The following is a 13616-nucleotide window of genomic DNA, read 5'->3' on the forward strand; positions in this document are numbered from 1 at the left end:
AGCAAGCTAAACAGCCTTAAAAGTCTCATGAAACTCAAATGCAACAGTCAGTGTTCCATAACTACAATGTATAAATCCAAAGTCTTAGGTTATTTACCAGTCCTCAAAATCTAAGCATCACTGGGGTTCAATATATCAGGCTTTTAGATTATCTGAGTTCTAATTGATTATCAAAAATGAGGATTATGAAGCAGGATAGAATGTGCACCAACAAGCCCTTGGAGTACCAAGTAGCATACCAGCAGCTAATATATGTATGTATTTTTAAATCTTTCCCTGCCCTGTAAACCGTTAAACTTTTCTGGAATTCACAAAGGCACATATAGAGAAAACCACTAAAAAAGTGGATTAAAGGCATTTGCTACTCACTTGTCTATCTCAATACCAAGCGGATTAGCTGGACGTAGGGACAAGGGGGGAATCCCTTTGTTCCTATCAGTGCGCATGTCATAATAATTCATTTCATCCACCCAGACAGCAGACTGATCCAAGATACCTAGAGAAAACAAAGCGCAGATCCTTAAAACAACAAGGGCGGTCCAGTGCCATCAACTTCTAACATACTGAATTAATTTGAAAAATCCTCATAAATATAAAATGCATGCCTAGGTAATATATTGGAAGATACATGGCAAAACAACCTGGATGCAATTATGCTAAATTATTTTATTATAGCTGCTGAGAAGGTATTCATGGCTGGTCATCAAACATTACCTCTTACAGAGTGCGCAGTTTCATGTACATTAAGAGCATTTTCCTGATCACAGAGTATTAGTATTTTTCATTCCTCCAAGTATTTTGGTATCTGTCCAAACCTCGCCATCTACTACTTTCAAAATGAGCAATTACCTGGAGGTCTTCTTATTTGCATATTTTAGGGAAGATCCCTTTTCTGTGCCACTCACTAACCAAAAAGTAAGTGAACTTTGGCCACATGCCAAGATGGATGACTCAATGGACACAGGACTGACTTTGTTTCCAAAGCCTTAGCACAGACAATGCATAAAGGTGAGGCACAATAGGTCTTGGCCCTCAGCCAAAAATGCAGCCAGCCATACTCTTGGCCATGTTCTTCTTTAACATACCCATCAGATACTCAACATCAGAAATTACCCCACCCCCACACTTACCCATTTTTTAAAATATCCATTCTCCCCTCCCATCACCAAAAGCTTCACTGTGTAACATTTGCACTTGACTCACCTTTCTATTATTAACATCTTAGCACAGCTTGGGACAAATTATGCATTATTTAACTGTCACAACCGCAGAGAACAACAGCTTAAGATAGTTCTGGAAACCTCTATGTTAGAAAAGATAACTATCCAACTTCATCATTGGAGGTGTTCTGAAACATTTTCAATCCGGAAGGTATTTAGACTGGATTCTAGATTAAGGAGAGATCCTAGACTGCTTGGCAACATCATTGTTGGTTAAGCATCTCATGAGGAATACTTACGACTTTCTGTCTTGCAGGATGGTTTGAATTACAAACAAGAAACAGCACTGACAACTCAACTTTCTTTAAAGGATTAACTGTCAGCTCAGGATTTAGGTGTAAAGCCCATGAGCTGGTTTATATTTTGTATTTATCTAGTACACTGAAGAGTAATTACTGGGTCTGTTATGAATTTTTTAAAATTTTAGAAGTTTAGTGCTACACCTTACAGAAAAATAAAGGGCTACCTTTCACTAGTCACTGACAGTTTTATGAGGATATTGAGATAGGAGGATTAATTTCACATATACCATAAGTTTATTTATGTATATATTTGCACATTTCATTGATATACTCTGCTTTTTCTAGACAACTGAAGATTTCCCTGAGGTGGATCCATTTTAAACATTTTTTTTTTTTTTAAGAGGCGCCCAATGTGAATTTGAACAAGAAAAATACCTATTTTTTCAGGTTTAAGCAGTTTGAAGGAAACAGTTGAAGTTCCTTTGCCACCAGATTTTGTAGTAACAATAATGTCTCCCTTATCATTTTTAGCCTGTCCAACTCGACACACAATTTTACTGGCAGACATCCATTCAGCAGTTAGCAGACAGTTGTGCCCACAGATTGTTAAACCTGGAAAAAAGAAAAAAAGAAATACCTTACTGTGAATAGAAGTCTTTTGAAATTCTGTAATGCAAATACATTCACATTGCTTCATATATTTTACATAAATATATGACCCTTCTCTAGTCCCTTACAGCCAACTACAGTGAAAGAGTCATGAATATGTTTTTCAGATGCTCCCTAGGTGACCTCAGGTCTTTTGTCCCAGTGCCACTTCATGAGACACACGCAGTGCTGCTTCACTCTTCCACTAGTTATGGGCTACTGCAACTTGTACTTCATGTTGTACAACAGATCTTCTGTCTGCAAGACACGAGAGAACTGCTGTTCAGTATTGTACTTACGTGAAACTTCCGTCAAAACTGCATGCAAAAAATCTTTGCTAAGTGACTTTGCATAGCAAAAAAATAAAGAAACTGCAAAATATTCGCAATGAAGAACATTTCTTCAGCCTTCTTTGTTCAGCAGCACTTTTGCGGACACAAAAGGCTTTTTTTTGGTCAAAAAGTATTAATTGACAAATATTCTGTTCAAATGTCTTCTGTACAAAATCCATGATGCAAGACTGATTCTGCTGAATTAACTGCCCTTGTATGAAAGAATAGTCATGTGATGTTCATCTACTTCCTTTTCTAAGCTTTCTCATAACAGAAGTACAAATGACAAACTATGAAATAAAACCACATATTTTAGCCATGAAGCTCTCTCATAGGAAGAGACTGTGGTGTACTAAAATATGCCAAGCTTTAGTGTTTAAGAACACCTCTTAACACTTAAGAGTCAAGGTACTCCGTAATGTAATGTCCAAGGCTTCCTGGGGCTTCACGTCAGATCAGTCTGACCAACTGATCAATCTGACCAATCAATCTGATTGATTCTGGTCAGATCAGGATTCTGGATGCTGGAATAGATGGGTTGTTTTCTCTGATCTAGAACAATTCCCATATTCTTAATCAGAGTTTTGTTGTAATGAAGAATTGGCATGGTCCCAATTTCTACAGTATCGACTTGGAGAACAACTTCATTAGGTTCTTCTTGAATAAGACTCTTACCCAGAAACACTTCCAAAAGAACAAGGCCGTACCAGTGTGTTTGCTGTACCAGAGCATAACTTCCCTGTTGGCTTGGCTTTTGGTTTTAATTTCTAGAAAGCTCTGACCAATTTAGAAAATACTTACAGACAGAAAAGGGTCAGCATATGTGGCTCAGTACCAAGGTTTCACACTTACTTTTTCTCACAATTTAAGTCTCTCACATTACACAGCAGACAAATCTGGCAGTTTTCATGGTTGTCAGATGTAAAAATGCCTTACTCCCTGCCAAAAACTATTCTGAAAATGAAAACCAAAAAAAGTAAAAACCAGAAAGGCACTGAAACTTATTACAACTGAAGGCAATTTTACTTGAGCAAGGACAGTACATTTGTTTCTGAAAAGATGCCTGAATAAAAGGGGGGAGGGGCGAAATAGGACAGACACAAAAAAAGCCTTAAAATAAAAAAGTATTTTGGTTGTTATTTACTTGCAACATTTTAACCAGGTCAGTTTTTATTTCTCAGAGGGCGACAAAAAAACCCACACATTTATGATGCATGTGCTTTAACCTTAGGTTGTATTATTAGATCTCTTTTGGTTTTATGCTAGCAAATTCTCTGAAGGAAAAAAGATTGCGATAGAAACTAAGAGTAACTGAAAGAATTTGTCTGAACCATTCATGAAGATGTTTTCATCCTAGAATTTCAAAGGTCTGAATTCACGCTTAAATTAAGTAGTACTTTAAAATCAGTATCTGAGCTATAGCAATTTAGTAGAGTAAACATTTTTGAACAACTGTTTTAAATATCCTTGTATCAACTATTTTCTACCTCATCAGAGGTTCATAAAGCTCTCAAGAGAACAAGATCACAAGATCCGACACTTCTGAAATGGAGAGGAACAGCCTTTGTCTGTATCTTAAAAATGCAAAAGAAAGGAAGTCTCCATTGATATTTTATGGCACAAGACAAATAAAGGCATGTTGGGGGAGACCTTTTGATAGTACAGAAACAACATTTTTTTCTTAAAAAAGAGACAACTTCCCTTTAAATAAACCTTCCTTTTAATCTGTTGCATGGTACAAGGATCTTTGAGGACATCATACTGGGGTTCCAGCCTTTATATGTCTTTCAATAAATAGGCACAAGTAATTCTCTTCTTGAGACCTTCCAATTTTGGTTAAACTTACAGGGACAATTTTACATTGCCTCCAAAATACAGCTGCAAATGTCTTAAAAGACAAACTAAACCTTAAGAGCATAAATGTTGCAGGTATCTCCTGGATTTGGCTTTTTGTACCGTGAGCTATAGAGTTACAAATAAAAAGTTTATTTGGTCTCAAAGATACAAATAGATTACAGGAAGGCTCTCTTAAATGAAACGAAAAGGCATATTCTTCTATTATGTGATATTCTGTTTACACATTAAAAAAAGCTTCTTGCTTTTCATTTTACTCTAATGCATCTCAAATAGCAGATTACAAACTTTATAAAACCCTCACTCAAACAAAGGCTCACTTTTGCACGTATGTCCGCTGAAGTCATAGGGAATATTTACATGCCTAATTTAACCATGAAAAGAAATCTTTACATGTCTGGGGCCTTAATCACTTACTGGAGAAAGCTGAGAATTGAGCTAAGGAAAAAAAAGAAAAAAGGCAATCCATTACTTTTTTTTTTTATTTTTACCTCCAAGCATGAGATTATTAGCAGCTATGTGTTACAAGAGTTAGTTTGAAAAAATATGAGACAAAACATTAGCAGTTAATCAGCTGTCATACTGAGGCACAGCTCAGGAGATGTCTTCCTTCCAAGAACCTAGCACTGATCGCTTCTAAGAGGATCATACTAATGAACTAATGACGATATTGAAGTACATCAACCACACAAATACACAGAAATATACTCACCTACAACATCATCAGTGATTTGATCATTTCTCAATAAAGATTCACTAGTGTACTGCATCCTTGTCTAGCAGCTCAGGAAAATACTACTTCCTCTTTCGAGAGACAGCAAACTGAAGTGAAGGGGAAAATTGCAGTAGCTTATGCTTGGCCATAAAGTTCATTGTGGTGGCCAAGAATGGAATTCGGGAATCTTGGTTTACAGCCATGAAATGAAATATTGTTTCTAGCAAAGCCAAACAAAATTCCAATGGACTTCAGAGGAGTCATGATTCCACAACAAATTAGATAAATTGGCTCTAACACGAATACTGAAATACACATATGCTTAACTTACAGAAAAAATAAGTAGTTATAGTTAACTGGGATTTCCAGAAGATTTTACAAAGTCCTTCTCGAAAAGCTTAAGAAAATTAAGCAGCTATAGGATATGATCCTTAAGTGGATAAACAGCTTGTTAAAAGATAGAACAGGGTTACAGTAAATGGTGTATTTTCACTGAGGGAAGTTTCCACAGGGTATATACCGAAATCGCTTATGTTCAATACATTCATAAATGACAAGATGAAGAGGTTACAAGGTTTGCTGATGATATTTATGGTCTTCACGTTCTGAATAAATTAAAGCTAGAAAAAATGCAGAACAGACCTTCTGAGACTGAGTGGATGCACTATAAAATAGATGCTATAAAACAGCAGCTGAAATTCAACAAAGATATGATGCACACAGGCAAAACCTTAAATTCACAGATGACAGGCTCAAACTGACTACTAACCCTCAAGCATTAAATCATGGGACTAGAACAGGCAGAACAATGAAAAACATTAGCTTGATGCTTAGTAGGAGTTACACAGAAAAAAAAATCCTATGGAAGAAATACAAAACAAAGGTGAGAGTACAGTATTATGCCACAGTGCATTCACATCCTGAACACTGCACATAACCAAGATGTTCACCTATCATTGGTAGTGAAACCAAAAGAGATTCACTGAAGAGCAACAAGAAAGGTCCAAGATATATGCAGCAAATTTAAATATGCTAGGACTTTTCAGCCTGGAAAAAGAGGCAACAGAGCAGTGATGATCAAGATCTGTATGGTCAGAAGAATGAGAGAAAATCGCTTGTTCCCTCTTTCAACGCAAGAGCTATGAGATTCAAATGAAATTACCACGTTAAAACCAAAACAGTGAAGGAAATGGTTCTTTACATAATGTGTAGCTAAATCATTGAACACACTAACTGTTGCAGATACACAAATTGACTTTTAGACTAATTCAAGGAATAGCAATGCTCAGTGACTTTCTCAATACATTGAAAACACTTCTGATAAGAAATTCTCAATGCCTGAGAAGGTAACAAAGGAGCATCTCGTTACATCTATCCTCTTCTAGTACCACAGGCATTTGTTCTTAGCTAGTGTTCAGTACAGGATGTTGAGTCAGGCTAAGGGTTCACCTAGCAAAGTACAGTCATTCTGATTAGTTACACATTGGGCAGCATCCCTGAATTTCTGGATTCAAGTGTGTATTTGTGAAAAGGGCATTGCTCATACCATGCAACATAGATTTTACCATGCAAAAAAAAAAAAAATTATCGCTAATCATATCCTAAATGTGATGTTCTACAGTCTCAAAAGAAGTTTGGGGTTTTTTTTTTTTTCAACTTACCTATGAGGTCTGTAGGGCCAGTCCCCAGATTTTCTCCTCTAATTGTCACTTTTGTCCATGAGATGCCTTCATTAGGAGAGATGCCAGTTACAAGTGGGGGCTGCCGTGCTCGAGACATGATGTCTATCCAGTTACTGAAAACTGAGTTGCTTTTATCTGTTCAGCAAGAAACAATAGTTTAAAACCAATAATAATATTATGAAAAAAATGTTAAACACCTTTTAAGCTGTTCTTCTAAAATGATAGAGAAAAAACATGAATGTAAATATGGAACAGCACTCTCAAACCCTTTTTTGCCACATAGTCATAAAACAGTAATACCTACACCTTCTCTGCACTTCCATTTTTTTTAATTAAGTATAGCTCTAGTTCTGAACTGTAAAGAAAAACTATATTCAGAAAAATATCAGACCCTCAAAATGCTTAATGAAACTGTATACACACACTCCAAATCACTTATGTCAGAATTCAAATGAGCCTGTTCAATCCTCTATTAGAAAGTTATTACTGTATTCCTTAGAAAGTTTAGAATTGCTAAGTAATAGACTACGATTACATGTTTGGATTACTTCCCCGTCAAAAGTAGACTTACTGGCACAGACAGTCCCATTGGGAGAAGCCCCCAGCACTTATTTGTATAAAGCATCAACATTTACATAAACTGAGAAAATTAAAACATTACTTACAGGCACTACACTAGCAGAGAACATCAACAACAAAAATAATATCCCAACAGATCAACAAAAACATACATAAAATTATTGAAGAAGCATTTCCAGAAGAGTATTCCTTTGTACCTGAAGTTAGGAGTCAACTCAAACCAGTTTAATTAGCTCTGTAATAGACACACCAATATGGTACACGTTATGTAGCCTACATTTAGTTTACTATGCAACCAATCAAATTCCTATGGCATATTAGCAGTTTCCTTTGTGCAGCTCTGCAGCTATAAGAAGCAGATGAGTATAACCTGAAGTATGTTAGCTCCCACCAACTTCTCCACATTTACAACACTTAGTAAACATAGAGCCTGCCCATAGGTACACACAGGTCATAAGACAGGCAAAAAAAAAAAGTTTCTTTTAACAACTTCCATGGCAATTTTGCATCACCTGTTCCATTTCATGACTCCTGAATTCTTCTACTAAGACACAACAACTTCCTTAAAATTCCTAGTAAAAAAATTTCATTTGGTATTCTGGAACTTCGTAAAGTTATCTATGATCAGTTTCTATTAGGAATTCATCTACATCAGAAAGGTAAGAACCAAAAATAACCTATAGGAAGAAACATTTTTATTTCTTAGAAAATCCAGGAATGATGAAACAGGTCAGTACTCAAAAACCTTAGGTACACATACAGAACGCTTTAGCGCACACAATTTTAAAAGTTCAGGTTGGTAAGAGTATGTGGAATATAAGCTGAGCTCTTACCTATTTTTATTTTGGATCAAGGTATATTTTCTATTTTTACTTGCAAACAGTCAAGTCCATGAAAACCAGAACCTCTGTAAATCACCCCTAACAATAAACTGCAGTAAAGTTGCAGTTTCCAAGCACTTGCAGTTAGGAAATACCAGAATTCAGTAAGCTATCTTTGTTTCAGCCGCTTTTGCATATACAAAATGCATTCATTGAACCATCATACACCACACTTCTACCCAACCTCCCCAAATTTTTTAGTGTTACTAGATAGATCTGCCACGAGGATCAAAGAAGCTCCCACTGACCAGTTTCTTTTTTCATTCTGAAGTTGGAACGAAACTGAAAATGAAGATGGAAATTAGGAAGACAGGAATAAGGAGGAAGATCTTGTGAAAGTAATCAAATACTGCCCCTGGAACAGGATTCTGTCTCTATCTATAGCACAGAGGCCTAGCAGGTCACTTACAATAAAACTTTACAGCAACATTTTTTTCTTCTCAGTTTCTGGGTGTCCAACTTCAGAGCCCACAGCCAGACCTGAAGTCAGCGTGAAATGTACCCTGAACATCGGGAATGCTGCACAATGCTCTGAAGTATTCAGGTCCTAAATAACCACCTCAAATCTATATTTGATCTTAAATGTCTGTTTCTGTTTCACGTATTTAAAACAGGAATGCTATCACACATCTCAAAAGCTATTTTGCAGACAAATTTCATTAATATGGAAGAGGTATTTAGATACTGCAAACACCACAGAACTATTAATATCTTTAGAGAACTTTTGAGCTACCTTTGAAGAGTGTGCAATTAATAAGAGATGCAGATTCCTGTTGAACAAGCAAGAACATAGTAAGTTGCAGTACGTGAGCCATGCCCAGTACATGAAGGAAGTCTGGTAAGAGCCCATGATAAAGACACACAACCTATGTCTGGAACTAAGGTGGCTTGTTTTGGTGTTTCTAACTGACAAACTTCATACTTCTTGAGTGGGTGACTTCACAAAACTAAAAAATTACATCATGTTTTTAATAAAACATTAATTTCCCTTTTTTTGCAAACAACAAACGGACGAAGAAGGAATTAAATTAGACAGTATCGTATGGATTCTCTTACAAGCCTGTAAGAAAGATACTGGAACCTTGTATGTGAACCTAGCATGAGGCTAGAGAGCGAGTAGTCAACAGATGCAGTCTATAAACTTGTGGGTAGAACAGCACTGAAGGAGAGGAAGAATGTATCAGCAGATTACGAAGAAATCAGCTGACAGTCATCTCCAGCTATGAAGAGAAGGCTGCGCCCTGGCAGGCAGAGTCCCCTCCCTCCTGGCTGCCTCATGCCCTACTCCTACTTCTTTCCCAGCACTGTTTTTCCCCTCACACAGGGACAGACAGTCTCGGCCTCACTTGAAAACTGAGGCCAGGTCCTAGTCTTGCAGGCTGAACTATTTCCTGCCCCTATCCTGCTGATTCTCCCTCTGACTTCTTATGCATAAGTTCAAGGACAGGGAGAGAGGTGTTAATAACCCGATTCTCCTTTCACATCCTGACAGGTTGGTAATTCTTCTTCCTTACCTCCCGTTCCTTACCCTGAGCCTTCTTGTCCAGATAGCCCACCTGCACTACTATTGATCCACTTCCTCACCACAGGTGAAAATGACAGACCCACTCTTCCTCAAGATCCCTAGTCCTGGAGTCCAAAGGCCTTCCCACCTCCCTTCTCATCTGCGCTGCATTCAAAGCTACATTACCACAGCATTGCCCAACAAAACCACTGGTAGCACAATAGAAATAAGCTTCCCAGTTCCCATTGCTAAACCTAATACTACCTGGAGCAACCAGAATCTGAAATTGCAGGGAAAGTCTTCTTTATTCCTATACAATTATAAGCTGCATATGCACAAAAGTTCAGACCTCCCAGAATTGGAAGTTTCCTCTGAAGTCCTGTGCAAAGAGGATGTTAGAGAAGAATCAGGTGCCTAAGCTTACCTAGACTGAGGAGGACAAACTGCATCGGTTCCTCACCATCTTACCTACGTAGTCTTTGCAGCTTTTCTCACAGATCCTCAGCAGAGCTCAAACACATACAACACCTGTAAAGACACAGTGGGGTTATGCCCCCACATGCACACCTAGTCACCTTCAGCAGGAAGCAGCGTGTGTCTAGATATGGGTAAGACAACATAAACCACCTCTTTTACTTTTGAGCATTTTTTTTTTTTTTAAAGACTTATGTAGAATGTTAATCTGTAACACAAATGCAAGAAAGCCATCTTCAGGAACTCAGTGGTAATATGGAGAGGAAGAAACCTGGAGGAAAACAAGCAAAATAGAAGCTACCTTGGTATTATTTGGTTGATTTTCTCTCCCCACCCCAAATGTTATGGTTCCCTTGCATTGCAGCTACTGTTTCTTTCAAAATACCTAGGCACACAGGTAATTGGTTTGAACCAATACCAAAACTCAGAAGTAATATTACGACATATTTTTCTGGATTTCAGAAATTGGCACTAGATCTCCCTCCACGATGAGCTGAATAAATGTAATAAAAATGCTGAGCCTCCTGAGGTCTAATATTTCTTCTAAAGTATTTCCATACTTACTGCAGAATTGCTTTAAAATACCTCACTGGAATGAGAAGACCACAGTAAATCTGAACACATTACAAAAGCAGTACAGCACTGAGACGCTCCATTATGATTATTATTCTTAAACAGCAATTGGTTTCATTTCTTTCAAAGAGTTAAGTGATGGAACTCTGTGGAACCTGTCCTTACTACAAATATCAAACAAATGCTTCAGAGCCTTCAATTTTTTTACAATATTTCCTCTCCTCCTCCTTATGACAAAGAAGTCAATAGCTAAAATGACTGAGCTGCTTATTGGGAAGCCTAGCCAGTATACTAGCGTGGCCCAAAAGCAAGTTTCCAATTTTCAAAAAAATCTCTAAGGCAAAGCTGAAAAAATTACTTTTTTCATTTCATGAAAAGATACAATAATATAATTAAGAGCTTTTGTTGCAATTCTATACATGGCCATAAAGAGAAGTTCTATTCTTTACAAATATGTATTATGTATAAAATAATAAAATAAACAGCCTTCTTGCTGAAAGACTGGTTCTTATACAGACTAGGGGAGATTGCACAAAGACAGTTTTCTATACAAGACATTTCCTCTGAGGAGCCAGGCTCACTGAAGAAGTGTTAATAAAGCTATTTCTGTTGCAATGGACAATCTTCTACACTAACAGAGGTCTCTCTCCCTCTTTACTCGCTTCCCACCCTTTTTTTTTTAAACTTCATTTCCTCACAATATCTCCCCAACAGTTTAACATGGATGACATCTGTTTGACTGCTCTCATGATCTTGCCCATATTATTCTCCCTATTATTCTATCATAATTCTTGTTATGAAAGTGCAAGAAGGCCTCTGCAAAGACCACCTACTACAAAGCCATCTTGAAAAATGCCTTTCATAAACATCATCTTTGTCCATACATGAGCTTCTCAAATAAACTGTCCTCTCACAAAGGTTTGGTTAAAAAAAAAAAAAATCCAGACAATTCTGAGCATTACAAGCTTGCTAGAGAGGGGACATCTTCACTCTTTATCCTAAGAAAAGCCACTTTAAAAACATATAGTGAAGAAATGAAATATGGCCCAACATAAGGGGAAATACAAGTCTAGTTGCTTTTTTGGCTTTTGTAAACCTTCAGTTGGTTTAAAACGAGGATTCTTAAATAGGTTTCCCCATTCAACTTTCCATGACAAGCAGAGAAGAAACACAAAAGTAAAATGCCATGGCTACCATATCTGTTCTGTAAAACAGAGTACTGCTTACCACTCTGGAAGAAGTACCAGAATATGAAATAAGTGAACAACAGAAGTTCAGGATTTAAGAACATTAAATGGGTTGGTAAATTCAAATCCCAAAGGAAAACTACAAACATCATGCAGGCATGGAACTTTGGAAGATGAGTAACAATCAGGTGCCACCTCACAAATTTCACCACTGGAAAAACTAGCAGTTGAAATGTTTTAAAAAGGAGTTTCTGACTGCTAAAAGAAGATGGCAAGTTGGTTCCAGTGATTTAAAATTCAGTTAAGTTAAAGTTTTCAGTGGTACTTTGTCACAGACACTTAACTTAAAAGACTTTCTTGGAGGAAGACTGACTCAAGGTCAATGCAAGTGCCACAGTCATCTAGCAAAGGGAATCTAAGCTGTCAAGAAGGGAGGGAAGAAAAAGCCTATTTGTCATCGCTGAGAAAGTCTAAGCTACAAGCAAGCATGCAAGTCTTCAGGTATCAAGTATTTATTTGTTCTCACTCATATACATGTGACAGAATACAATTTTAAAAATTTTGAGGCAGGAACACCAAGAATGACCAGAACATCACCCATGTTCAATTCACAGTATGCCTCAGATGATGATGTTTACTTTTTTAAAAACAAACCAACCTGAAACCAGTAGATGAGGTACTCTTACCACAGTAACATCACAGCATTAAATGCTTTCCAAATGAATAGATTTATGAAACACCCTTTTTTAAAAAAGCAATAAATACTCAGATTCCAGAACCGAGGTGATGGCCTTTTCACCTTAAACTACACAAACTTGTGCTTCTACTAAATAAATCTAATAATTTGTTTTCACTAGAAAACCCAAAGAGTCCCTTGAGTACACCACACTACGACAGAGTTAGTGAAGGGACACAGCAAATGACCCCAAGAAGGACAACAAAGCAAAAAGCTTCCTACACGTTTGTACTCAAAACCATTACAAAATGATGAAAAACACCATTGCAACCTTTTCTGTGCTTTATCTTCCCAACAATACAAATTCAGACAGACAATCTACATAAACCAAGATTTAGAAGCATCCAAGAAGCAGCACTGTGAAAATAACTGACATTTATTAACCCCTCCGGAGATCGTCAGTGCCCTAGAATTTCCACAGCCTTCAACACTGCATTAATAATACAAAGTCCATTCCTGCAAGCCTGCCAGAAAAGACTGGGAAGTGAAAAAGCTAAACAATGCTGAAATTCCAAGTGATATTAAGAATCTATGCATGTTTATTTAAATAATAAAAGAAGACTTGTCAATTTAAACAAGAAGTGCTCACGAATCTTACATTTTTGGGGGGTGGGGGGGGGGAGGTGGGGAACCTCTTCAAAACACCACTAAGCTACTTATAATGAAAAGATGAACAAACATATAAAAGGGGGTAATTTCACTGTCACACAGAAAAAACAAAGCCTCATTTGTCTTGCCCTGTCATATCCAGCATGTTGATTCAAGCCAACATTAACACTGACAAACATGTTAACCTGCAACATTACATGCCAAAATCAGTTTCAATTTGGGAAGATGTGCAAGTTTTGTGACGGAGAGGGCAAATGACAAAAAAGAAAAGATTTGGAGTATTAAATTACATAATACGATACCCTGCTCTTTTTAAAGGAATATTCCTGAATATTCCAATCACTTATGAAGGGTGTACTAGAGATTTTAGTTTTAGGGTA

The 13616-nt window shown here is 37.1% G+C and overlaps 1 protein-coding gene across 1 annotated transcript in view; it reads right to left on the bottom strand.

The window, feature by feature from the left end:
• EXOC2 (exocyst complex component 2) overlaps positions 1 to 6809 on the bottom strand; it is a 122497-nt gene extending 115688 nt beyond the window's left edge. Inside the window, exons 1-3 of the mRNA XM_075705158.1 lie at positions 6673 to 6809; positions 1898 to 2074; positions 370 to 496 (exon numbers count right to left, since the gene is read on the bottom strand). Coding sequence (XP_075561273.1) covers positions 370 to 496; positions 1898 to 2074; positions 6673 to 6790 — 422 coding nt within the window. The 5' untranslated portion in view covers positions 6791 to 6809. The remainder of the gene's footprint in view (positions 1 to 369; positions 497 to 1897; positions 2075 to 6672) is intronic.
• Positions 6810 to 13616: the final 6807 nt, after the last annotated feature.

Source organism: Pelecanus crispus, chromosome 2 (genome assembly GCF_030463565.1).
Source record: "Pelecanus crispus isolate bPelCri1 chromosome 2, bPelCri1.pri, whole genome shotgun sequence".
Classification (NCBI taxonomy): Eukaryota; Metazoa; Chordata; class Aves; order Pelecaniformes; family Pelecanidae; genus Pelecanus; species Pelecanus crispus.